This window comes from Chenopodium album, chromosome 6, assembly GCF_948465745.1.
Source record: "Chenopodium album chromosome 6, dcCheAlbu1.1, whole genome shotgun sequence".
Lineage (NCBI taxonomy): Eukaryota > Viridiplantae > Streptophyta > Magnoliopsida > Caryophyllales > Amaranthaceae > Chenopodium > Chenopodium album.
This window is the reverse complement of record NC_137839.1, coordinates 66,335,065-66,360,392: the sequence shown is the minus strand read 5'-3', so window position 1 is coordinate 66,360,392 and position 25,328 is coordinate 66,335,065. Positions and strand designations below refer to the sequence as shown.

At 32.8% G+C, this 25,328-nt stretch overlaps 1 protein-coding gene across 1 annotated transcript in view; it reads right to left on the bottom strand.

Annotated features, from left to right (window-relative positions):
* Positions 1-25,328, bottom strand: part of LOC145637081 (cysteine-rich receptor-like protein kinase 10) — an 87,277-nt gene that overhangs the window by 19,602 nt on the left and 42,347 nt on the right. Inside the window, exons 4-7 of the mRNA XM_081688592.1 lie at positions 9,492-9,603; positions 9,279-9,400; positions 6,257-6,467; positions 1,824-1,966 (exon numbers count right to left, since the gene is read on the bottom strand). Coding sequence (XP_081544718.1) covers positions 1,824-1,966; positions 6,257-6,467; positions 9,279-9,400; positions 9,492-9,603 — 588 coding nt within the window. The remainder of the gene's footprint in view (positions 1-1,823; positions 1,967-6,256; positions 6,468-9,278; positions 9,401-9,491; positions 9,604-25,328) is intronic.

The window sequence follows — 25,328 nt, the reverse complement described above, 5'->3', positions numbered from 1 at the left end:
GTTCTTTTCAATCCTAATTCAATTAGCATTGATAAATTGACTTTTGTTGACTTTTTAGAGTTTTAATTAAAATCAAAAAGCATTTTCGAGGAAAAGATACGATTTTATCCTTCAGTACGCCAAATTTATTTTATTTTCGAAAACGCGTCAAAAACAGGACTAGCGCCTGACGCCAGGCATTGGCGCCTGGCACTAGGACCTGGCGCCTGGCGCTGGCATTGGCGCCAATTAGCTGGTGCTGGCGCCAGCTCTGTTTTACGTGCGCCAATTCTCTATTTTGTTAATTTTATCTTTTTGGCAGATTTCTCTATAAATAATGTATTAAAAAACTCCGTTTTCATTCATCAACAACCAGTTTTAATCTATATTCACCTACAATCAGTTTTCAATTCTCATTCTTTTTAATTCATTCATCCATCTCTATCTTTCTCTCTCTTTTGCAAATATTTCTTTTACATACAAAATTCCGCATTCACAAGATCTAGAAACACCTAGCCATAATTCGAAGTTGCCTTCGCCTTAGACGTGAAAGATTTAATTTCTGAGGGTTTGGTCCCAAATCTCTCTTTCAATTATTTAATTTAATTGCTTTGATTATTATTTTCCTTGAAGTTACTAACGTGTGTATTTTTTTATTAGAAAGAGGTACGAGGCATCAAAGTAAGTACTCTAATGGTTTTAATTGATATTATGATGTAGAAATCATGTTTAAATTGTTATTATGATATTCTTAGTATCATGTTTAGGGAAAAGGTTATAATATCAAATATATTAAATATGATTTTTACGATGCTTCCTATGTTCTTCCTAATATTTATGATTGTTAGTATCATGTTAGGGTTAAAGATTTGATTTTTATTGCTTAGTGACATGCTAGGGTTTGTTATTAATCTTGTTAGTATCATGCCTAGGATCTTGCTATTATTATGCTTTAATATTAATATGAACATGATTATGATTGTCATAATTTATGATGATTATGAATATTATTATTATTATTATTATTATTATTATTATTATTATTATTATTATTATTATTATTATTATTTTGATGATTATTATTTTATTTATGACGATTATTATTTATTATTATTATTATGTTGCTTGATGATATTTATTGTTATTGCTGGATCACGCCTTTTATGCATGTTTAAAGGGAATTTGGTACTTGTAATCACGCTTAATAAGGTAATTAATAATCTTGTTTAGGGTTAATATGATTATAATTCAAGTGATCGCCAATAATAGTTTGTTTGTGCATTAATATTCAACCAACATAGATAAACAGGTTTAGGGTTAATCCTATTGATTGCATGTTAGTCAGAAAGCGCACATGAATACGATATGAATAAAGTAGAGGCCTATTATTAGGGCAAGTTCAATCTCTTTTAGGTTGGATTTGTACCTTCATCCCCGAAGTACCAGTCATGGTTCCAGACCTATTGGAGTTGACGATCTCTTGGATCGTTAAGGGGTGTAACCTTTACCCTGTGAACGGTTTACAAGTTCCTAAAATTTGTTGGCGACTCTTTTGCTCTATCTTCTTCCCTTTTGGACGCCACCGTACTTAAGTGTATGATCACAGTGGGGTTCAAGCTAGGGGTTAACGCTTGAAATTTATTCCCTACAAGAATGATAAAGCAAGTGGGATACACTTAGAAAGCAAGGTATAAACTTACCCAAAAAAGAAACGTGTCAACTAAACAAAGTTTCCTAAAAAGGAATACGTATCAACTAATAAAAAACGGAGGTAAGTAGTTATAGAAACTTTCATTGCCAAATGAAAAAAACGCTAGCCCCTCTTTTTACTGCCACATGACCACCACTGCGCCACCATCCAAATTAGAATAACCAATCGACATCTCCTCCCCATCCCCAACTCTCCTTCCTTGGAAATCCAACCCACCATCATCATCCGCGTACTCGCCCCTAAACCCACAAAATCCCCCTACAAAACTAACATAAACTACACCCATATCAACCATCATCATTACGAATATCGGGCCATCACCATATCAACCCACAAAATCACTCGAAAAAGCTGATGGAAACCGTACTCTTATCAACCACCGTCGTATTGAATATCTGGCTACTGCGATGGTGATTATTGCAGGTTGCTTAGCTATGAACAATGGTGAAGTGGAGGGGGGTGGTGGTTGCTCGTTTAGTGGCGGCTGTTGCAGCGGCTGCGTAATAGGGTTTAATTTGTGGTGTTAGGGTTTAAGGTTCAACTAAGGTGGGGTGGGGTGGGGTGGGAATGGGGGTTGCAGTTAGGTGAAGTGGTTGGAGGTAGTGGTTTCGGCTTAGAGTGAAGGTGAGGTGGTGGTTGTTTGTTTAATTTGGTAGGGTGGCAGTTGAGGTGGTGACCGTGGAGTTTGGGAGGTGGCTAGGTGGGAGGAGATGAACTTTGTTTAATCCCTACCTTATAAAAAGTAGAAAGTTGTTCTTATGAATAGTGCACGGACTTTTATACCCTTCAAAATTTTATTTTACCTTTGTACCCCTATTTACCCTTCAAAATGTGTTTTACCTTTGTACCCTTATTTGTAATTTTGTACTCCAACAGTCCAACTTCAAATTGTTATTACCCGTCTACATTTCCTTACACATTTGAGCTTTCTCTCCTCCTCTCCATGACTCCATCTATAGCGGTTTAATATTGTAAGCCTCTGTGGTGGATTAGGAATTGACAATACCAATATATAGCGGTTTAATATTGTTAGCCTCTGTGGTGGATTAGGAATTGGTCGTTTCGGTTTCATAATTGATGGTTCTTTCTCTATTTCGTATTGTACCACCACAATTAAGTAATGCTAATATCAACACTGCAAAAATAAACAAACAACAATTCTAACATTTGTTCCTTTTCTGCATTATCATTGAAAAACCTAAGAATTATATTCTACAATGACTCTACATAGTATTCCAATTAAAAGAATCACCATATACAAATAATAAAATAAAGATTTTTTTCAATATACGAGATATTTCATACATAACATTCAACTTAGCACGACTACAAACAAGCAATGCCTATGCAATAGAAATACTACATATATTCCTTTGCCGGTCTTTTATTCCTCCATGTGAAGTGCAAACACAAGACAAGTAAAAGTAAGTTGCAAAGGCTAGCCATTACGCGCGCATTGGTTGCTCTAGTAAAAAAAAATAGGATTTTTTTAGGAAAGACCAATGAAGAGTTGGATTTTTAATTTTCATTTTTCCTAATATTATTATGTATGGGGTATATACTACAAGTATAATTTTTGCAAACTAAAATATTACGTATTATTAACTAAGATGTTGGATCCTTTTTTTCCTTAAAAAAAAAAAAAAAAAAAAAAAAAAAAAAAAAAAAAAGAAGGAATGTTGGATCCTTTGAAATAAAGGAAAAAAAAACTATCATGTTCGATTCATCAATGTGTATTATTGGAATTTGAAGTTTCTAAAATTTTTACGAATACGTATTTAAAGATATTAGTAAACAACAATCTTAAAAAAATTAAAACGTGTTTGATTAACATAAACGAAGAGAGTTATAAACATTGATACACAGGTATTTTAAAACATACATTAAGGCCCTGTTCTATTCACTTTAAAAAAATAATATTAAGTAAAAATAATTTCAGTTTAGTAAAAATAAGTTCAGTTTAGTAAAATTAATTTCAGTTCAGTAAAAATAATTTCAGTTCAGTAAAATTCAGTTTTCTTAAAGAAGAATTATAATAGAAAATCAGTAAAAATAATTTTAGTTATGCAAAAATAATTTCAGTTTAGTAAAATTAATTTATGTTCAGTAAAAATAATTTAAGTTCAACAAAAATAATTTCAGTTTAGTAAAAATAATTTCAGTTTAGCAAAATTAAGGTGAAGAGAACAGTGCCTAAATTAGTACTCCATCTATCAATAACCTTAACCTATATACTAAAAGATACACCATCAATGACACATGTCATCTCTTGGTGCAATAAATTCTAAAAAAAAAATATTCATATATTTTTTTTACCTAAAAATATTTGTCTACATAGTCATTGATTAGTCACCATAATAATTCTACTACATTTAAATTATTATACTCAAATCTAGCTATTAAAATACTAAAATATTAATATGTTAATATGAAAATACCTCCAAATTAAACATATGCAAAACTATTAAAATAACAAACAACTATAATGTAAAATTAAACTAAAGTAAATTGTTATTATTAATATTTTCTTCCTCAATCTCAATCTTTTTCTTTCTTCCAATGCTTCTTGTAGAAAAAAAAAATCTCCAAAATATTTTACAAATCTTCCTATTGACAAACAATACTCCTTCCGTGTTTTTTTAAGTGTTACACTTTGACCGGCACATAGTTTTAGGCAATTTAATTGACTTGAATAAAATAAGAGGTAAGTGGGGTAGTTGGAGTATTAAAAACTGTAAAAGAAAGATAATGGGGTTAATAGTTTATTAAAAAGTAATGAATGTGAGAGGAAATATATTATATAAAAAAAATGGTAGTGGGTTTGGGTGGAGACCATGAGAGGAGAGAGATATAATATTTTAATGTAGCTTTTTGCCAAAAAAGAAAGTGTAACACTTAAAAAAACACGGCCGGAAATGGGAAGTGTAACACTTAAAAAAACACGGAGGGAGTACAAATTTGTCCTACACAAAGCAATAAAATTTGCTTCTTATACATTTCAATATTTAAATATTATTTCACAAATTTTTTTATTTTTATAACACATTGATCATTATATATTTCAATTTTGTCTAACAAATCTTTTGAAATCCTTTATTTTGATCAAAATTTGTCACCAATGTTTTTAGATATTTTTTTGTTTATAATAAACTAATTATAATTATTCTTTAATAATGAATATTAATATTACTGTGAATGGCACGGAAACTAACCTAGTTACAAAATAATTGACACACTCAAACTTTGTTCACATGCCGATTCACTAGTTTGACCTTATTTTTATATAATGAAATATTAATAAAACAATTTTAATAAATAATTTGTGAAACTTTATATTAAAACTTATTTAACAACACATTGATGATAAAATATATATGTATTTATTACATTGAAAATAAAAACGTTATAGTCAATATCATATAACTAATATATAAAGCTAAACTTTTAGCCAAGTCACGAAATAGCGGCACTTGGCATTACAACTTTTAGCCAAGTCACGAAATAGCGACACTTGGCATTACAATTTTTCGCCAAGTGTCGCGCCACCTTGGATAGATTTAAATAGACTTAATAAGATAAAAAAAGTTAGTTAAAAATTCCATTTTCAATCAAATTAGGATAGAATTTTAGAATAAGATGGTCAGTTTAGAGTTTTATTTTCGATAAAATACCAAATAATAAACAACACATGTAGCGTTTTAACTTTTCGCCAAAACTTATATATATATATATATATATATATATATATATATATATATATATATATATATATATATATATATACTCAACATGTTTTTTGGGTTTCAATAATTCAAAGTATTTTATTTGAATTTGGTTTGTATGTTCTTTTAATTTGGCTCATATGTTCTTTGTGGTGATGAGTGACACACAAATTCTATTTTTTTTTTTTTAATATCATATTTCATATTAATTTTTTTTTATTTATTATCGTATGTTCTTTGAATTTGATCTGTGTGTTCTTTGGGTATGAATTTTATGTTTTTTACATTATAACTTATGTTCATTTAATATATGATATTTTTAAAATTTGAAATTTAAATTGATAATGAAATCTTGAATTATTTTTAGTTGAAAATAATTTTAGAGAGAGAAAAATAAAATTATTATGGAAAATTGAAATTTTTGGAGACAAAAAACTATTTTTTTGGGAAAATGATATCTTTGGTGAAAGTTTTTTTTTTCTTTCTGTTAATGTGTAATTTTCATGAAATTCTAATGAAGTTTTTGTCACGTTCATTTTGTAATGTATTTATGTTTTTTTTATTAATGCATGTAGTTTGTTAAACACAAATATATTCTTTTTCAAACAACATAATGTTCTTTTTCAAATATGTGAATGTTCTTTTTCAAACATGTGAATGTTCTTTCTGCCTTTTTTATTTAACCGGTGCACCATGCCCATGGTGCACCCTAGTGTACAGATCATGCATTATATCGCACAGGGCACAAAACTAGTTAATATCTAAATAGTATTAAAAGTAAAAAATGTCAATTATTATAGAACAAATGAAGTATTTTGAGATTAAAGTTTGTCACGGAACATACCGAATAGAAAGTAATCGAGGCTTTTGTTGGGAACAAATTCAAACACGAGTAACTTCTCTTTTCCTTCAAAGCAAAATCCCAATAGCTTAACCAAATTTCTATGTTGAAGATTGGCAATTAATACCACCTCATTCTTGAATTCTTCTGCTCCTTGGCTAGATATCTTTGATAGCCTTTTAACTGCTATCTCTTCTCCATTTTCCAGAGTTCCCTATGAGACGAAGGCGTTCAATTACGAGGCTTACGAAAAATATTTTAGCAGATTTTAAATATTATTACTATTACACTAATATCAAGTACTATATTATATTTCCTCCGTTTCTATTTAGTTGACGAGTTTGATTCAGGCACATATATTAAGGAGAGGAGATAGAGAGAGAGAGAATGAAAAAGCAAGTGGGGTAGCTTGTAAATGCAAGGTAAAAAAGTTATCCCAAAAGAAAACGTGTCAACTAAAAAAAAAAATTTCTAAAAAAGAATACGTGTCAATTAAAAAGAAATAAGGTAGTATATTTTTAAAAATTGCAACTCCTTGTTATTGGTAGGAGACTTCGAATTTTATTCATTGGTCAAAAGTATGGCTGAAAAATATGTAAGCTTTTGTTAAATACTAACAGTGCGTTTGGATAGATTAGGGGGAAGGAAAAGAAGGGATTAGGGGGAAGGAAAAGAAGGGGAGGGAGGAAAAGGGAAGGGAAGGAGAGTGAAGAATGAAGAGTTTTCCTTCCAAATCTCTTCATTGTTGGAGAGATCATTTTCTTGCAATTTTATCCCTTCATTTCTTTCCCCTCCAATTCTCTTCCTTCCTCATTTGCTATCCAAATTAGAGAGTATGTATCCCTCAATTTCTCTTCCCTTTCTTCCCTCTATTTCCTTCAATCCAATTATACAAAGTGTAATTGTTACGGTATTTAAAAAATCAAATAAGTTCAACATTTTCTCCTCCATTAATCTCCACTTCAAAAATAGAAAAAAAATATCAAGATCTACTCGGTTAACAGGTGAATTTGTGAACAAATACTCACTAAAAATTTCTTAAAAAAACTACCCTCCAAATTTTAAAAATTTGGGTAGCACTACATTTTCATTTTTCGGCAACTAAATCTGGCGAGTGGGCCCTATTTATTATTTTTCCTCCAAAAAAATCATGATCCTCGTATATATTAACCAGCCCTGCTCTTCTTAGAATAAACTCAATCTTAAGAACTAAACCTTTGTAAATATCGCCAATTAAAGAAAGAAAAACGATTTGGTTTTTTGTGTTTGGCTTTTGCAAAAACAAGGAGGATGGGTTAATATATATGAGGGTGTGAATGTTCTTTTGGAGGGAATATAATAACAAAAACTTTTGTTACATTCGGTTTACACTAATATTAGTGTACATCGAGCAGTATAAGGGTAACTTTTAGCTAATTTTAGGGTAACTTTTTGCCTTTCTTTGGATAACTTTAAACATAATACAATTTTTATATAAATAGATAACAAGAAAAGTTTTATAGAGGTAATTTAATTACATTCAATCACTAATAATTGATTTTTAGGGCCTGTTCATATTTACTTATTTTCAGTTCAGTTCAGTTCAGTTCAGCTCCAATCAGTTCAGTTCAGTTCAATTCAGCTCCAATCAGTTCAGTTCAGTTCAGTTCAGCTCCAATCAGTTCAGTTCAGTTCAGTTCAGCTCTTAATTTCCCTCTCTCATAAAATATTCATTTCAGTTTAGTTCAGTTCAGTTCAGTTCCAATCAGTTCAGTTCAGTTCAGTTCAGTTCAGCTCCAATCAGTTCAGTTCAGTTCAGTTCAGTTCAATTCAGCTCAGTTCAGTAAATATGAACAGGCCCTTAGTCAATTAAAATGTGATTCTTTACTAATAAAGCGTAGATAATTTTTATTTGAATTGAGTTACTTTTACGCATATTGGGGTAACTTTTATTCATTTCAGGGGTAACTTTTAATCATTTTATGCTATCTTTATAATGGATGTACAATAATTATTGTACACCCGATTTTTTAAAATTTTGTGATATAATAAATGTGAATCTCTTGCCAGAATTAATTGTCGGAAGATGAAAAAAAAAATTAGTGCTATTCGAACAACTATTTAGCGAGTATTTGCTCACAAATTGACCTATTAAGCGAGTAGTTTATGACTATTTTTCCTAAAAAATATTAGTCGTTACGTATAATTTGCTGGTTGTTGTGCTTCAAAGTAGCGGTATCTGCGTGAGGAGTTAGCTACGAATTACTGTATTATTTAGGAATTTGGGTCAATAGTTGGGTCGAGTATTTTTAGGAATATTAGGTTGGTAGAGGTAGCGTTTAGGTAGCTTTTCTCAAACAATAAAAATAGTAGCGTTCAAAACTAGCAGGTAGCGTTTGACATATTTTTATTACTTTTTAAACAATATTTACATACATACTTAGCAAGTTTCTACTAGTGTTTTGCATGAGTTTTATTACTTTTATATGCTAACTTGCTACGTAATTTCTGTATTTGAATTATATTTTAGTACACTCATCTATATCCATATTTAGCAAGTTAGCATATAAAAGTAATAAAACTCATGCAAACCACTAGAACGAAGTGGCATCCCTTTCTTTGATTAAATTTTTTTCAATAAAAAAGTTTAAATATATTGCTTATTCAATCTATATATTTAATTATTTTCTTTCATATTCTCTATAACTTAGTAATGTTAATAAAAACGTATCATATTCAGCTTTCCTCTCCCTAACTATTTCTTTTTGTCCTATGAAAATTGTATAATTGTTAAAAAAATATTAATTTTAACCTGAGTTTACTTAATAGAACTCGTATATAACATTGGTCAAAAGGCTATAGTTTTTTTAAATTTTTTTTTTTTATATTGTGTATATTACCTCCGTTAAAAGTTATTATGTGCAATTTTAAAATATTTTATATCTCTCAAATAATACATCAAAGTTGTGCATAACATATTATATCTCACAAAAGACTAATTCCATATTCAAATTGATAGGAAAGAAGTACGTGACCCATTGGTTACCTTATAAACACTGCCAAATCCGCCTTGACCAAGCTTGTTGTCATCGGAAAAGTTATTCGTGGCGGCTTCAAGTGTCCTCAAATCGAACATCAAGGACTCCGCGGTTACCAAATCATCAAGCACTATAGCAAAATAAAGCATGAGCCAGCTGCAGCATGTAACCTACTAACCTTAAAAGTTCTGAAGAAATTTAGATTAAAAAGGGATAAGTACCTTTTTTAGCGTCTAAAGAAGGGTGCTTCTTTACTTTCTTTCTAAAGAGACAAATGCCTGTAATTAGCAGCACCAAGAGAGCTAAAGGCACTATGGTTGCTACAATTATTTTCTTGGTATTTGCCTTTTTGTTTCCTGTAGAGGCATCGTTATCAATGAATTTTCCAAAAATACTCTTAATTATTCATGGAAGTTAACAAAATTAAAATACCTACCACATGCATGCATGATAACAGCCATCTTATGTGTGACTAGAAACGCCGTGTGATCACTTATTAAAAGTACAAAGTAACCCCTATACTATTGACCAAATAACTCTTGTAATACTAATCGAGTTTCCCTATAATACTGATCAAGTAACCTCTTTTACACTAACGAAGTAACTTCTATAATAACTGGTCACACAGTTTGACCAACCATATATAACAATTTGTGACATGTTAAACATTTGCTTATAATCCTTATAATAGATTAATATCTGGCTTACCTAATAAGGTTCTTACCCCAAACCAGATCCTAAAGGTTTTGGGTTTGAATTCTACCTAATGAAGTTAGTTAGGTCCTTGTGGGTAGAGATTAAAGCTAGTAATCCTGACCGGCTTGAATGTTCCAACTCGTTACTCGAAAACGTAGAGTCAAAATTGACCCGAACACAAAGCTAAACCGACCTACCCCTAGTAAAGTTGACCTAACTCGATACTTGAATTGACTCGACCCAAATTAACCTAACCTGAAGTTGACCAGATACCCGAATTGGCTTGACCCGAAATTGACCCGATACCCGAAGTGACCCAAAACCTATAGTGACCCGACCCGATTTTGACTCGAATTGATTGACCCGAACGGACCCGAAACCCAAAGCGACTTGATCTATACCTGAAATGACCCGATCCAAAATTAACAAATACTCAGAATGACCTAACTTATTTAGGGCTTAATTATTTTACCCAAATGAAAACATATTGAAATTAACCTAAATTTAACAGTATAGTATTGTATGTATAATACTGTTGAAATATGCGTGTAATTTAGTACTCATAATTCATAAAGAGTTTCATTTGATTAGGAAAACTAGTTATTGTTATTGTTATTTTTACTTTTACTCGTAGCTTCTTCTTTTAAGTGTTCCATTGAATTTTTTTCTAATATTCACTATATCTAGTTTGAATTTTGACCAATTCAATGATAGTGATCATATATATATGAAACAATACAATCTTGTGTATATACTACTATTAGAATTGTCTAATGAAGTAAATAATTATTAATATTCAAGTGTTATACTTTATAATTATTGATAATTATAATATATTATTGGTCAAATTTCTACATCGATATAGATGAAGAATGATCAGACCCGAATTGGCCTGACCCGAACTCAACCCGACTCGAATTTGACTCGAACCGAACTTCACCCGATAATTGGAACTGAAGACTAACCTGACTCGACCCGACTTGATCCAAACTCGACCCGAAGTTTTGACCCGATACCCGACCCGACCTGAATAACCATTGACCTGAAACTGACCTAAAACCTGAATTGACCTGACCCGACTCAAATATTGATTGACCCGAAATTGACCTGACATGAACGACCCCTTTTCCAGGTCTTGTAGAGATTCCTTTACTCATTCCTCTACACCGTAATGCCTGGCCTATCTATTAACTATTACTAAAACAAAACATTACTGACATCATCATCCCTTAAATTATCCTACTTGTGATTCTTACACTAAAAAGTTTTCCTCCATTTTTATTGATGATGTCATCATATAACTAATATATAAATCTAAACTTTTAGCCAGACCATGAGAGAAGCGACACTTGACATTCCAACTTTTCGCCAACTGTTGCACCACATTGGATATATTTAGATAGACTTTATAGGATAAAAAAAATTAGTTTAAAATTCTATTTTAAATCAAATGTGGATAGAATTTTAGGATAAAATTGTTAATAAAAAGTTTTATTTTCGATAAAGTACCACCATTGCATGTATAAATTGAATTATAATTTTATTTAAAAAAAAATTAGATTATAACTCAAAAAATAGCAATATTCTTTAAATAAAAAATCCAATATCATTATTAGTTATTCACATGCCTACTAATCGACACAAAATACATCAATACCTAACTAATTTTGTATTAGAGCTATATTTTGAAATTTGACATATATATTAAAAATTTAACTCAAAATTAAATAAACAATCCGGGCATCGCACATAGCACAAAACTAGTTAATTATTATTTTTATTTTATTCTATTTTTACACAAATGATAAAATTAATTTATGCATGATAACAAAATTATTTTACACAAATGATAAAATTAATTTATGCATGATAACAAAATTATTTTATATGCACAATAACAAAATTATTTAAATCATGAACGCACGAGTCTAATCTAGTAAATAATAAATTAAAAAATCTTGAGGATGAATCAATTAATGATTTATAGGCAAATATGCGAATAGTAGTCAAGTACAATATTGTTAACTTTAATGCACAAAATTAGATGAAGCCCGTGTGATGCACGATTTGTTAATATTTTATTTTAAAAAAATATTTTTCATATTTATGTGATTAAAATTTTTATTATATTAATTTTAAAATATTAGATAAAATTTCTAATCTCAAAAGATAATATTTTTTTTATTTAATTAATTTAAACATTAAAATTTCATTCGCCAATTTTGCTTACGTGGCATTTGAATTATTTAAATGTAGAAAAAATTAATAATCTCTTATTTAATTGGCTACCACTTAAATTTATAACCCTACATGGCGAGCTAAGAAAATTAAATCCTATGTGGCTCTCTAAAAAGTCCGGGAAAAACTCCCCTTTATATATATATATATATATATATATATATATATATATATATATATATATATATATATATATATATATATATATATATATATATATATATATATATATATATATATATATATATTAGTTTAGGGACGTACGTAGAGATCATTAACATAAGAAAACGATAAATTATTTTTATGCATTTTGTTAAGTATTAGTGGGTGTAGCTTTAGATTTCATTAAAATTGTAAAAATTATTGGTTTATTGTCGGATTTATATTTTTTAAGAATGTTTAGTGTCGGATTAATTGGCTTTGGAATCCGAACATGTAAATCTTTAGGTTTCATTAAAGAACCCTACTGAACCTCTCACAGGTAAAAGTGAGCCAGCTCCGCAAGTTAATGCTCGATAATATAGGGGGGAGATAAGGAAATCCCCCTACTCTCAAGTAAATGTAGTTGGTGAGTCTCGAACTCGTGACCTGAAAGTTACAAGGTAGGTTCCCCACTAACTCCACCAAACTTTGCTTGATATCCGAACATGTAAATTGCTTAGGCAAGTAGTACCATAAAACTGGTTATATTGTACCATACAACTTACTATCATATAATCGTATTACCAGAATAATAATAATAATAATAATAATAATAATAATAATAATAATAATAATAATAATAATATAAAAGGGTGATTTTCTCGGGTTCTGAAAGATGCTCTAGATAAGGTGATCTCTAAAATGATGACATTTCTAATTGGGCCTCTTTGTTGGTGTTACCTCTTTACACCCTTAAAACCTTTCGTCTGCGAAGTAGTCGTGAGCCTTGATTTTCGGTAAAACGTCGGCATCAGGAAGAGAGTGTTTCCCGTGCTATTTGTTCTTGGAGTGCACTAGGTGGTAGTATGCAACTTGTGAGGGAAACTTTGGCAGAGGATTCTGTTGCCTGATATACCTGTTGATCACCTTCATCCCATTACGACTTCTATTGTATTTTTGGATCAGATTACGAGTTTTTCTCATGACACATCATGTGGTAGGGATGGTTTACGTGCTCAACACCTTATAGATTGCTTGATTAGTGCTGTTGTTGGCAGTCTTAAATGAGTTGGTTGTCTTTATTACCGGGGTGGATAATCTCTTTCTAGCAGGAAGATGTCCTACAGAATTAGAAGTGTGTATTCATAATGCTCCTCTTACACCACTTGTCAAGCCCGGTGGTGGGATTCGTCCTATAGATGTGGAAAATGTTTGGCGATGTCTAGTTTGATGGTCGGTGCGGTTAAGGTTGATAGTATTTGGGAAGTTATTACTTTGTTGGTTTTCAATTTGGTGTTAGGGTTTCTTCAGGTGGTGAGACAATTATTCATGTTGTGAACCGGTTGATTAAGGAGTGTGGTTCTGATCTTGATGTTGTTGGTAGATGTCCTAAATGCCTTCAATCTAGTTGATCGTGCGGTCATGCTATATATGTGAAGTTCGTCGTCATTGTCCAGACATTTTGCAATGGGTTGAATTTTGCTACTCTAATTCAACCAGATTGTATTATAGGGACCATATTTTATGGTCATCTCAGAGGGTGTAGAAAGGTCATCCCCTTGGTGCTCTGCTTTTTGCTTTGGTTTTACAACCGTGGTTTGTAAAACCAGAGATGGTTTTAAGGTATGTCTTCAAGCGTGGTATTTAGATGATGACACTATTATTGGGGACACTTTGGTGGTAGGGAAGGTTCTACAATTGCTTGTGGAGGAAGGGACTCGTTTTGGGTTACATCTCAACGTGGAAAAAACTGAAGTTTTCTAACCTACATAGGATCCTTGAAGCAAGATTGTGAGTGTATTTTCCCCTATAATTGCTTAACCTTTACATGGTTTTAAGTTTCTTGGGGGTCCCCCTAGTTCTGATCCCGGTTTTAATGGTGAGCTAGTGATCCCGATTGACCAAGACCATTGCATTTATGGATAAGGTTGCTAAGCTTGACGATCCTCAGTGTGAGTTTTTGTTGCTTAGGACATATACCAGAGTTTCTAAGCTCCACTTTGACTTGCGTTCTTTTCCTCTTAGTACATTTGAGGTGCCTCGGCGCACATTAGATGGGGTCCTTCAATCTTCCTTTAAGCGTATTGTTGCTGCTTTAGGGCTTGGGTTTGGCAATTGGTAGTGGCGACCTGCCACCTTATCATTTGTGTTTGGAGGCCTTGGTGGTTATTCCGCATGAGATGTTCTTGCATCTCGATTACAGTCTGCTGGGTTGCATACTATGCTTCTACGTCATGCTGGTACTATTAATCTTGGTTGAGTTTTTAAGGATGCATTGAGTCTGTTTAATCGACCGGTGGAGTTTGACTTTTTGATTAACCCAAGTGAGGTCACTGCCCTAAAACCCATGAAGATATTGGCAAATATATATTTCACAAATGTTACCGCTTTTGCAGAATCCACCTTTTTTTTCACTACTACAAAAACTAGAATATGAAACGCATGATACAAAACGATTATGTATTGTAGAAAATCTCTAAGATTATAAAGAACGCCTATGTTAGAGATACGATGTGTATGTTGACTCATATAGGATGCCTCTTCAGTCAACCGATCTATTTGATTTATTAATTTTTTATATTAAATTCCGACTTCACAATACAGAACACCTTACTTAGTTAACCGTTTTATTTGATTTAAAAAAAATTAAAAAAAAAATAAAAGCACTGGCAAACCCTTTTTACCCAAGGATTTACTCTTTTTCTTTTTTGTATCTAAGTTCATTCTCAACCAGTCGTTCATAGCTTACATGTATTCAAAAATTTCGGCTTTTTTCTCTCCTTCTTAGATCCGGCCCATTGAGAGCTCCTCCATGGTTCTAATATAACCCTTACTCTAATCAATACCATCTCCTCTCCATCACCTTCTCCAATGGCTTTAATTTCTTTAGTACTACTAGATAGATCAATAACAAAGAACAACGCTTCAGCCATCCAGTGAAGAACTCTGGCGAAATAAATTCGATGAAGGCTTGAAACTTCATGTAACTATCACGTTACGATTTAATTTTGCTACGATTCATTGAATTTGGTTTGCTTAATGTTGAAATCTGACCTAATTTTACAACAATTTAGTTCGGTTAATGTTGAAATCTGTCTAATATGCTCTAGAAATTGAATTAGGGGTTTTTTAATTACTTGATTTTCGTTGAAATTTATGTTTTGAATTACTTGTATGTTGTAATATGTTGATTTGTGAGTAGTTTGGTGCCAAGTATACATTTCTTGGTGAAGAAACGAGTAAATCATCATTGTTGGTCTCACAAGTGTTAGAATTTGATTAATTGATGTACGAGTGTCAATTTTTTTAATTAAAATTTATGAATATGCGGTTTTATTATATTTTTGGATTGTAATTTCGTACTTCATTCACAACAGTTATTTTTATTTAATATTTAGACCTAAATTTTTTTTTTCTTTTTGGAGTGTATGAATTTTATACTTAATTGTACAGTTAAGCATACATAGAATTGATTATTTACCTTAATATTTTTTCCCTTTTATCTTTATTGATGCAGATTTTTTCAGATGAAGAAGAAAGAATTTCTCACAATTCTTCCCACATACATTATTTTTAAATTTCAATTCTCTAATTTGTCCTTTATTATTAATCATTTAAATTTGTACATTATTTTGAATAGCATTTAAATTGAGTTTTAATATGAGGAAACACTTAAATCGATATTGATATTATAGTTATTGAGTAATATGATGAATATATCTAGTACAATTATCATATTCCAATGCTGTCGTTGACGTGAAAGTTGCAGGTGGTAATTTGTTTTTTTTAAAAAAAATATTAGAAAAGAGAACGGTTGTGTGTAAGAACGGTTCTCTTTTCCTTTGAATTTTTAGTATGATATGAGAGGGAAAATAGAACAGTTGTCTCATACAACCGCTCTCTTTTATTTTGCAAACAAATTGCAGTTTTCAACTATTCTCTAAACTTTAGACATCGCTTAGAAGAAGAACGGTCTCGAGGCATTCTATAAGGCCTATTTCAACCGTTCTCTACTGCCGTTTTTTAGGTAGTGTTTATTTCTCCAATAATCAGCCTTGTGGAAATCGGAGCAGGGAGATCAACTCTAATTAGCTTCGGGCAGTCTGTATTTCAGGGTCGGGTCAGACTATGAACACAAATACTTACCGATGTGTGTTGTGCTATCGGTTAGGTGGTTCATTGTTCCCTGTATCGACTTTCGTGCTTTGCTTGTTTAAGGGATTTTTATAGGGAGATTTTCGGTGATCACGCGGTGTCGTGTGCTGGTATGGTGGATATTAAGCATCGACATAATGGTGTTTGAGATACGCTTATTGATGTCTGATATCAACATGGTATTTCAGCAAGAAAGTAGGTAAACATTAGGTTGTGTAGAGGGAACAACTAACAGGGCCTTTAGACTTGCAAATGTGTTACTTTATTTCTGGCATCGTTGTTGCGATGTTTGTGTTGACTTGACAGGGTCTTCTCCTTTGACACATTCTAGGCTATCTGACTTTGTTACTGGACGGGATGTGGCTGATGCGGCTCATCGGAAGCAGGTCAAGAACAAATCTAGCTACACGATTAGATATGGTTTCATTCCCTTTCCTTTACTTCACTTGGGGAATTAGAGTAGAAGGTTGTTGCATTGCTGACGCGGGTTCAGAAATACTCTACGACGCAAGACATTGAGGCACGAGTTACTGCTCATATATTTACTAGGATATGATTTGGTATAGCTAAAAAAGTAGGGGCCTAGATTTTATCTCGCATTCCCACTAATTTTGTCTGTAGTAGTAATAATAATAATAATAATAATAATAATAATAATAAGGGTGCATTAGGGTTAGGCTTTTCCGTCATCTTCCACCTCTTTTTTTTCAGTTGCTTCTCTGGCGAAGTTTCAGGTTTGGTGATCATCTATTTCAAGGCGTTTAGCAGGGCAAAATTCCTTCAAAATCCATGCATTTTCAGCTTGTTTTGTAAGTTGTTTCTAGGCGTATTTTGGGCAGGTTCAACGTCCTTTTCAAGAAGATTTTCCGGTGGATTAAAAACACAAGCGTGGATCAGGTTGTGGGAGGTTTCATGATCCATTTTCCGGCGAATATTCAGGTTGTTTATGACGTTTTAGGGTGTGATATTCTAGTTGTTTCTGGGCGGTTTTGGTCCGTTTTCAAGAGGCTTTAAGGTCCCTTTTTTGGTGGCATTAAAGTGTAGTTTTGTTCAGTTTTCATGCATGATTCTGCTCTATTTTTAGTGCGTATTTCAAGCTGTTATATGGTCACTACAAGAAATTCGACTTTGGGCAACCACTAAACTCGAAGCCCAAAACCAGTATTTCGTCGCCCAAAACCTTGGGCGACGAATTGGGTCTAGACATGGGTCAGAAGCCCTAAGGTCGAAGCCCATTACATTTTGGGCGACAAATTTTTATTTCGTTGCACAAAGGTTATTTTGTGCAACGAACAAGTTTGTTGCCTATGATATGTTCATTTCGTCGCCCATAATATTTTAGGCGGCGACCAAGTTTGTTGCCCTATATTTGATACTTTAGGCGACAAATTATTTTCGTTGCCCATAGTATTTTGGGCAACGAAATTAATCAACGCCCATCTTTGCCCCAATGGCCCAATATGCGTTATGTCGTTTCCCATAGTACTTTGTGCAACAAAGTTACTCGTTGTCCATATTTGTCGGTATCGATCATATGCTTTTTAATAGGGTCGGGTGTTTTTATTATTTTCTTACTATGGGTAGTACAACCTATTAAAAAACAAATAAATCTGAAAATGAATTCAAATACCAAACATTTTGAATAATTATTATATGAAATAGTTTAATTTATAAAAACATATTAAGAAAATGTGTAAATTATAAGATAATCCCACTTTGTCAACAAGGTACATGATCCTTTAAAAATTAAATAAAATAACACTAATTACAAACTTAATTACATCGACCCCTTCTCAACGCTGCTCATATATACCACCTTCAATAGTTGCGACCATCCATCTTTCGAATTCATTGCTAGCCCATGTTATTCCTATGTAAGTGAAACATAAGTTAGTAACATCAAAATAATTATTGAAAGCATCCGATATTTTAGTATATAAATCATGCAATCATTTTCACAAATCTAAACTTTATTACACAATAGTATTAAAATTGCTGCATCCAAAAATATATACTAGTTATTTTCACCTTGCGAATGAGGATATATCAAAGGGGATGCAAGAAGAATTTACATTTCCTTTCAAAAAAATAATATACCTTTGTCCTACAAAATTTGAGACTCAACATACCTCAGAAAAATTCATTCCAAATGATAAAGCATACCTCACGAAAATTCATTGATGATGAACACGGGCCTCCACCCAATGCTTGCCTAAAAAATTCACAAGCTTTTTTCTTGAATCTAGAATTCGACACTCAAAATGTATACTACTAAGTTGCCACAGGATTAGTTATAGGTTTGGTTCTGTTATCAGGCTCTAGGTCAATCTTTTCGACCTGAGCCAGACCAACGCACAATAGATATTGACTAGTTATATCAGGTTTTTAAAACCGGTCTATATTCAGAAGAAGCTATAAATTTTGTGACTGGCTCGGAATTAAGCTTGGTACTGAATCAGCTCAGATATGGAACAGATTCAGTCTTAGGTGCGTGGTTTCATAGCTGGAGGTCGATAATTAAGTGTGAATAAGACCAATGCACAATTGGCATCGCTTAGTTGAAGCATATTTTTCAAATTAACTGTTTTCCAAAAGAAGCTAGAAATTCTTGACTGGCTCACCCATCCTGTCTAATTAGTAAAGTAATCCTGATACTGAATCAGGTTAGATATGACACAAGTTTAGTCTTAGCTGTGGTGGTTCGCAAGTTCAGTCTTAGATATGACACAAATCCTGCCTTGCCTTGCTAAACTTGATTACAGATGTAAATCTGTATTAGTAAAGAAGCTAATATGCATATGCCCAAAGATCCCAATAATAGAAATTAGATTTAAAACCATTTATCCCTACATCACACAACAATATCTTTGAACTGAAAGGGTATTTTATCAGTACTCTAACACCAGAAAGCTTGCACAAACAACGACCAAAAACCTATTCATTCCAAGCAAAGCATGTATTTGTACAAATAATAACTTGCTCATATGATATCTACTCATTTTTCCGAAACAGAACCTAGTCAATAGTCATACAAGGGCAAACGAAAGTCCACAGACTTTCAACCTGCCTAGGAATTCTCAGGAATCCCATCCTCAAACAATTGTATCACATCAGAAAGTTTTGGTACAGCGAGTTATTTAGCAAATTACACGGGAATAACTTCATCTTCCGTCAGTAGATCTTGTAAGTTACCAAATCTGATGTTTCTAAAACTTCCTCTGAAAATACAAGTAATGCAAAACCAAAGTTGCAGATAGAGGAACACAAAGGCGAGAGGGGATTCTGCATACTCTGCCGACAACTTAAAATACATATAGTCGGCTGAGCAGAGGAGTCAGCTATTAACTCTACTCTTTCACAGGTTCATATAATAGCTCCATGCACTTATCTCCAGTTAAAGTTGTGGTGATAGTCAGGACAATGAGGAAGATGAACACAGTCGTGGTAAGGAAAAATAAAGGACGATAAAAGATGAAGCAGAATCAACCAGCAGTGCTTCTCAATGTCCTAATGATAGTAGGTTTGTAAAGGTCGAAAAGAGGCAACAAAAGAAAAGAAGGAAAAGTTCGAGGTTTAAGGAAAAGACACGTGCTATGCTAAAAAGGATGTAAGAAAGAACTCAAGGCTACAGAAACAGTCAGGCTCTACATAGGAGAGTGATAGGGATGATGATAGACACCATAGACATAGTATACAAGGACTAGGTCCAATTCCAAGAAAGAGTCGGATCTTGCAGATATTATATTTTACATGTTTATAGAAGTGAATTATATTTGACTGCATACTCCATCCAAATATTCAGTATGCTTGCTTCATAAACTTCATAAAAAGCTAATAGACACTACCAAGAACCATAACAGCAACAACACGCAACAACATATTTTTTTGATAATAACTAAAAATATATATCTCAAATAGAAGATGAGTAAGTGTCATACCTAAGTTGCTCAAACATTTTCATCATATCATCTATGAGCTTCTTTTCACGTTTCTGAGCTTCTATGTTGATTCTAGATACGGTCGCTTTAAGCTCATCATTTGATGCTATAAGCTCTTCATTTGAGGTTCTAAGCTCTTCATTAGATTCCTTCAGGGATTCAATCTGAGATACAAGTACACCCTCACGTGTTGCGGCATCCTCTTTTAATTGTTGAATCTCAGCCAATAATTCCACTCTAACTTCATTAGTTTCTCCTTCAACTCTTCTTTTCTTAGGTGGACGAGCTCCAGGACCAAGTCCCTTGACATATCCAGACTTTGGTTTGAAAACCTCCATGTATGCTGCTTTGACACTTAGTGTATCTTCACCATGCTCTTTCACTTCTTTTTCATGAAGGTTTCTAAGCGCTTCATAGTCTTTTTCAGCATTAGGTTCAAATCCCTTGTCTTTATGCCTAGCATATTAAATCAAGCACAAGAATAAACAACTCAATTCAATGATTTATAAAATTTAAAAAACTTATATAAAAAAATAATAAAAAAAACCACCAAGGGACTATTGATTACTTTTTAGTTTTCTCAAATAAGGTGATGTACAGAGGATCCTGTTGAGTTTCATGTGGATTATCTGATGATCCTTCATGTTCTTGACTACCTTGAGTTTGTTGCACATTCATATGCATTTATGATAAGCAATGCCAAATTATACAATGAAATGTGATCAGTGCTCAAATAATAGTTACAGTCCAAAAGCTAGCAGAACTAATCTACCATGAAATTGTTCATTTGCACCACTTTAAACAAATTATTATATAAATCAATGTAAAAATATAAAAGCCGTACCAATTCATGGAAAATTCTTGCGGTAGACCTTGCACCATTTGCAGGAGTTTCAGTTTGCTTAAGCTTATTATCCGTGTTAACTTTACTAATACGCTACAAGCCATAAAAAAACAAGGCACTATCAGATTATCATAATATAAATTCAACTAATGGTCAGGTAAAAAAAGAGTCAAATGGAATTTTACCTTTTGCTTTTCATCATTCCAATACTCACATACTAGCCATGTCCATTGGTTAGCATCAATATTATCTGGTCTGCTATTTATAGCATCTACAATAGACTTGTTTCTAAAGTATTGCTCTTTAAGCCTGAATCTCCAATGTTTATACAACATGGAGCACTGAAAGCTCAACGCATTAGTAACATCAGCACCAACAACTTTATCAGGTAAATCATATTTAGCCTGCCAACGTAAATCATAATAAATATGCATCCATGCTAAACACATTCAGACATTTTTCATGGTCTCAAATACTTCCAAAACTTACTCGAATCTTTTTATACAACCTCTCTTTTGCACCTGAATCCATTTTAGCCCAATTCCTGTCATGAATAAAGTAAATTTAGAGTCATGAAAATTAACTTTAGCAGCATATATTCAAAAAACTTGTAAGTTATAGCACATACAATGACTTGAGGGGACAAAATTCTTTCACCGAATTGCTACAATCACATATGAATTCATCTGCCTTTTCACCAACCACCCGTCGAAGCTCATCCATGAAATTTATTTTAATCTTTTCTTCAGAATTAGGATTCCACATCTTAGTAACATATTTCTTACCCCTAGTTGGCCCACGCCTCTTACGATAAGGAAACTTTAGTCGATGTTCAGCTTGTTCAAGCCTTCGTTTCTCCCGGTATGTCAATCTTTGCTCTCTGGACTGATCACTAGTTGATGCTTCTGCACCTGATTCGGCTGTTGTTGCTGCCCCACAATCTGCTGTTGTTGTTGCTGATGCACATTCTGCTGTTGTTGCTGCTGGACAGTTTGTTGTTGCTGCCCCACAATCTGCTGTTGTTGCTGCTGGACAGTTTCTTGTTGCTGTTCTGCATTCTGTTGTTGTTGCTGCTTTGTATTCTGTTGTTTCACATTGTACACATGTTGCCTTGTACTTGACGCTTGCCTTGTCTTAGGCAACTGTGATGCATCCCGCTGCACTTGCTCAATTGCCATTTTCCTATAACAATTTCTTGTGCATAATATTAGTGATATTCAAATAAGTATAAAAGCAACATAAAATTATGAAAAATTAAACTCCATCAAATCCAATCTATGTAAAGCAACATATAAATGAAAAGACTTACTCAACAAATTGGCAGTTGCATTGCAATGGAGGGAAGACCCCAAACAAGAGAAAACCAAACAAGAAAAGCAAACAAATTGAAAAAAGAAAGCTGCTACAAAACAAAGAAACTAACACAAAGAACAGATTAAAACGTACAAAGACTAGAGCTAGTTTATGTCAAGTGATTAACTTGTCACCATATGAGCTGAAAACCACTAATGCATAAAAATAGTTTTGCAAATTACTAACTAAGAGCAACAAAGATTTGATTATAGATTGTAGTAGCGCCTAAATTGCAACATTCTCCGCGGGTGCCGGGTAACTGCAATTATACCAATACAATATATTTATTAATGAAGAAAAAATGATTTAAGTGACTTATTTACTTCATTTTAGTTTAGAAAGCATCAATTACCAGAAACTAAGAAGGGGAATCTGTAGAACTATCGCTGTCGGATTCTACATCCTCAAGATTCTCATCTATCTCATGCACGCTAAAGCTTGTATCAAGATCGTCTTCATCTTCCTCTTCACTTTCCTCTTCTTGCTCATCGTCATTATCCGTGTCAACAATGTTATTAGTACATTCTAAGATGACCTCTGCATCAACCAACTCCGGTTCAACATCATCTCTTACCATATTGATTTCCTCATCACTAAGTGCAATGAACTCTTCAAGGTTAGTTGCTCCTTCTTCCACAATATTCCATAGATCTTCATTTTGTTCAGCGTCTTCATCATTAGGGAAATCAAAAAAGTTACGTGGCTTAACTTTAATTACATATTTCCAATGTCGCTCATCATAAGAAGAGATAAAGAAAACTTGTTCAATCTGAAAGGCTAATGCAAAAGGTTCATTTGTTTGCAATGTACGAGAAACATTGACAAGCGTAGACCCAAATTTGTCCTTTTTAATCCCTCTTCCGTCGCTGAATACATCAAACCACTTACACCTAAACAATACCACCTTAGGACTTGTTCGGTTTTCTAAGGCATCATACTCCAGAATAATAACTTCATCTAAAGTCCCGTAAAAGTCCTTCCCTCCACTCTCTGCATCCCCTAATACAATAACGCCACTATTTTGGGTTTTTCGATGTCTTTGACGCTTTTTAGTGTGAACCCATTAATAACAGATCCATCAAAAGTTACAACACGCTTCATTGGCCCTCGTGCCAAGCACAATAATTCTTCTGTAACTCGTTCATCCTTATCTTCCCAAAGTTGTATAATCTAATTATTTTCAATATAAATACAAATAAAAAATGAATATATGTGCAGAATTTAATGTATTTATGTGTATATATATACATATATATATATATAGGAATAAAGCACTATCTTACTCTATTCTCAAACCACTTGCAGAATTCAACATCTCGATGGCCTATGTCATTCTCATACTCACTACGAACAAAAAAAAATTGTTTAGCAACATTTAGTCCGTATAATCGTATAATAATATAATTATAATTTTATATACTTACTCAAAAAAAGGTTGTGCTTCACAATTCTGCAAAACATACAATTGAGCTTTTCTCCAATCTTCAATACTCAATTGCTTTAAATTTGGCTTCCCCAATGTCTTGCCGGTGTTATAAAACACCGAAAGACTATGAAGTTGTGGGTAGTTCATATCCTCATTTCGATCTAAACGATTGAATTGTGTCTCAATCTTAGAGAGATATCTAGCACAAAATACTAGTAATTCCTTCTGAATATACCCTTCGGCAATTGATCCTTCAGGATGCGCTTTGTTCCGTACAAATGATTTAAATGAACGCATTGCTCTAATAATAAAGACTAGAATAAGTGTAATAAAATTCACTTTATATTTAGATATTTAGACATACAATAAATTAAACTTACCTTTCAAATCGATACATCCAGCGATAATGCACAGGTCCAGCCAATTTTGCTTCTGTAGCTAAGTGTATGGGAAGATGAATCATCACATCAAAGAAAGCCGGAACAAAGATACGTTCTAGCTTGCATAATGTGATTGCTATATTTGCTTCCATTCGTTCCAAGTCGGCTACTTTTAAGGTCTTAGCGCAAAGCTGCTTAAAAAACAAACTAAGCTCTCTTAAAGGTTCTAAAACTTTTTCATCTAAGACACCTTGAAAGGTCGGGGTAAGCAAATCTTGCATGAAAACATGAAAATCATGAGTTTTCCTTCCTATGATTTTTCCATCTTGCAAAGAAGCACATCGAGAAATGTTAGATGAATAACCATCGGGGAACGCTAATTTCGATAAAAATGTGACAATTTTCCTCCTTTCATGTAAGGTCAAGTTGAAAGGGGCTCGCGGTATTTGATACTTGTCCCTTACTTTCTTCGGTCGAAGATCATCGTGCATTTTCATGGCTTCTAAATCCAACTGAGCATTTACAGAGTCTTTGTTCTTTCCAGGTAAGTCAAGCAATGTGCCTAATATATTTTCACAAACGTTTTTTTCCACATGCATCACATCCAAGTTATGTCGAACTAACAGATGTCTCCAATAAGGCAATTGAAAAAAAACGCTAATCTTTTTCCACCGGTGAACAATATATCTTTCGCCTCTTTTTCGTTTCCCTTTATTATCTTTACCAAATTTCACATTAGGGTATCCATGTAGCTGCACCAAAGCATCATTCCCTGATAATGGATTAGGTGGTGCGCGCCTTTCAACTTTCTTACTAAAGAACCTCTTATTAAGTCTCCACTTATGATCTTGTTCTAAAAAAACACGATGACACATATAACACCATTT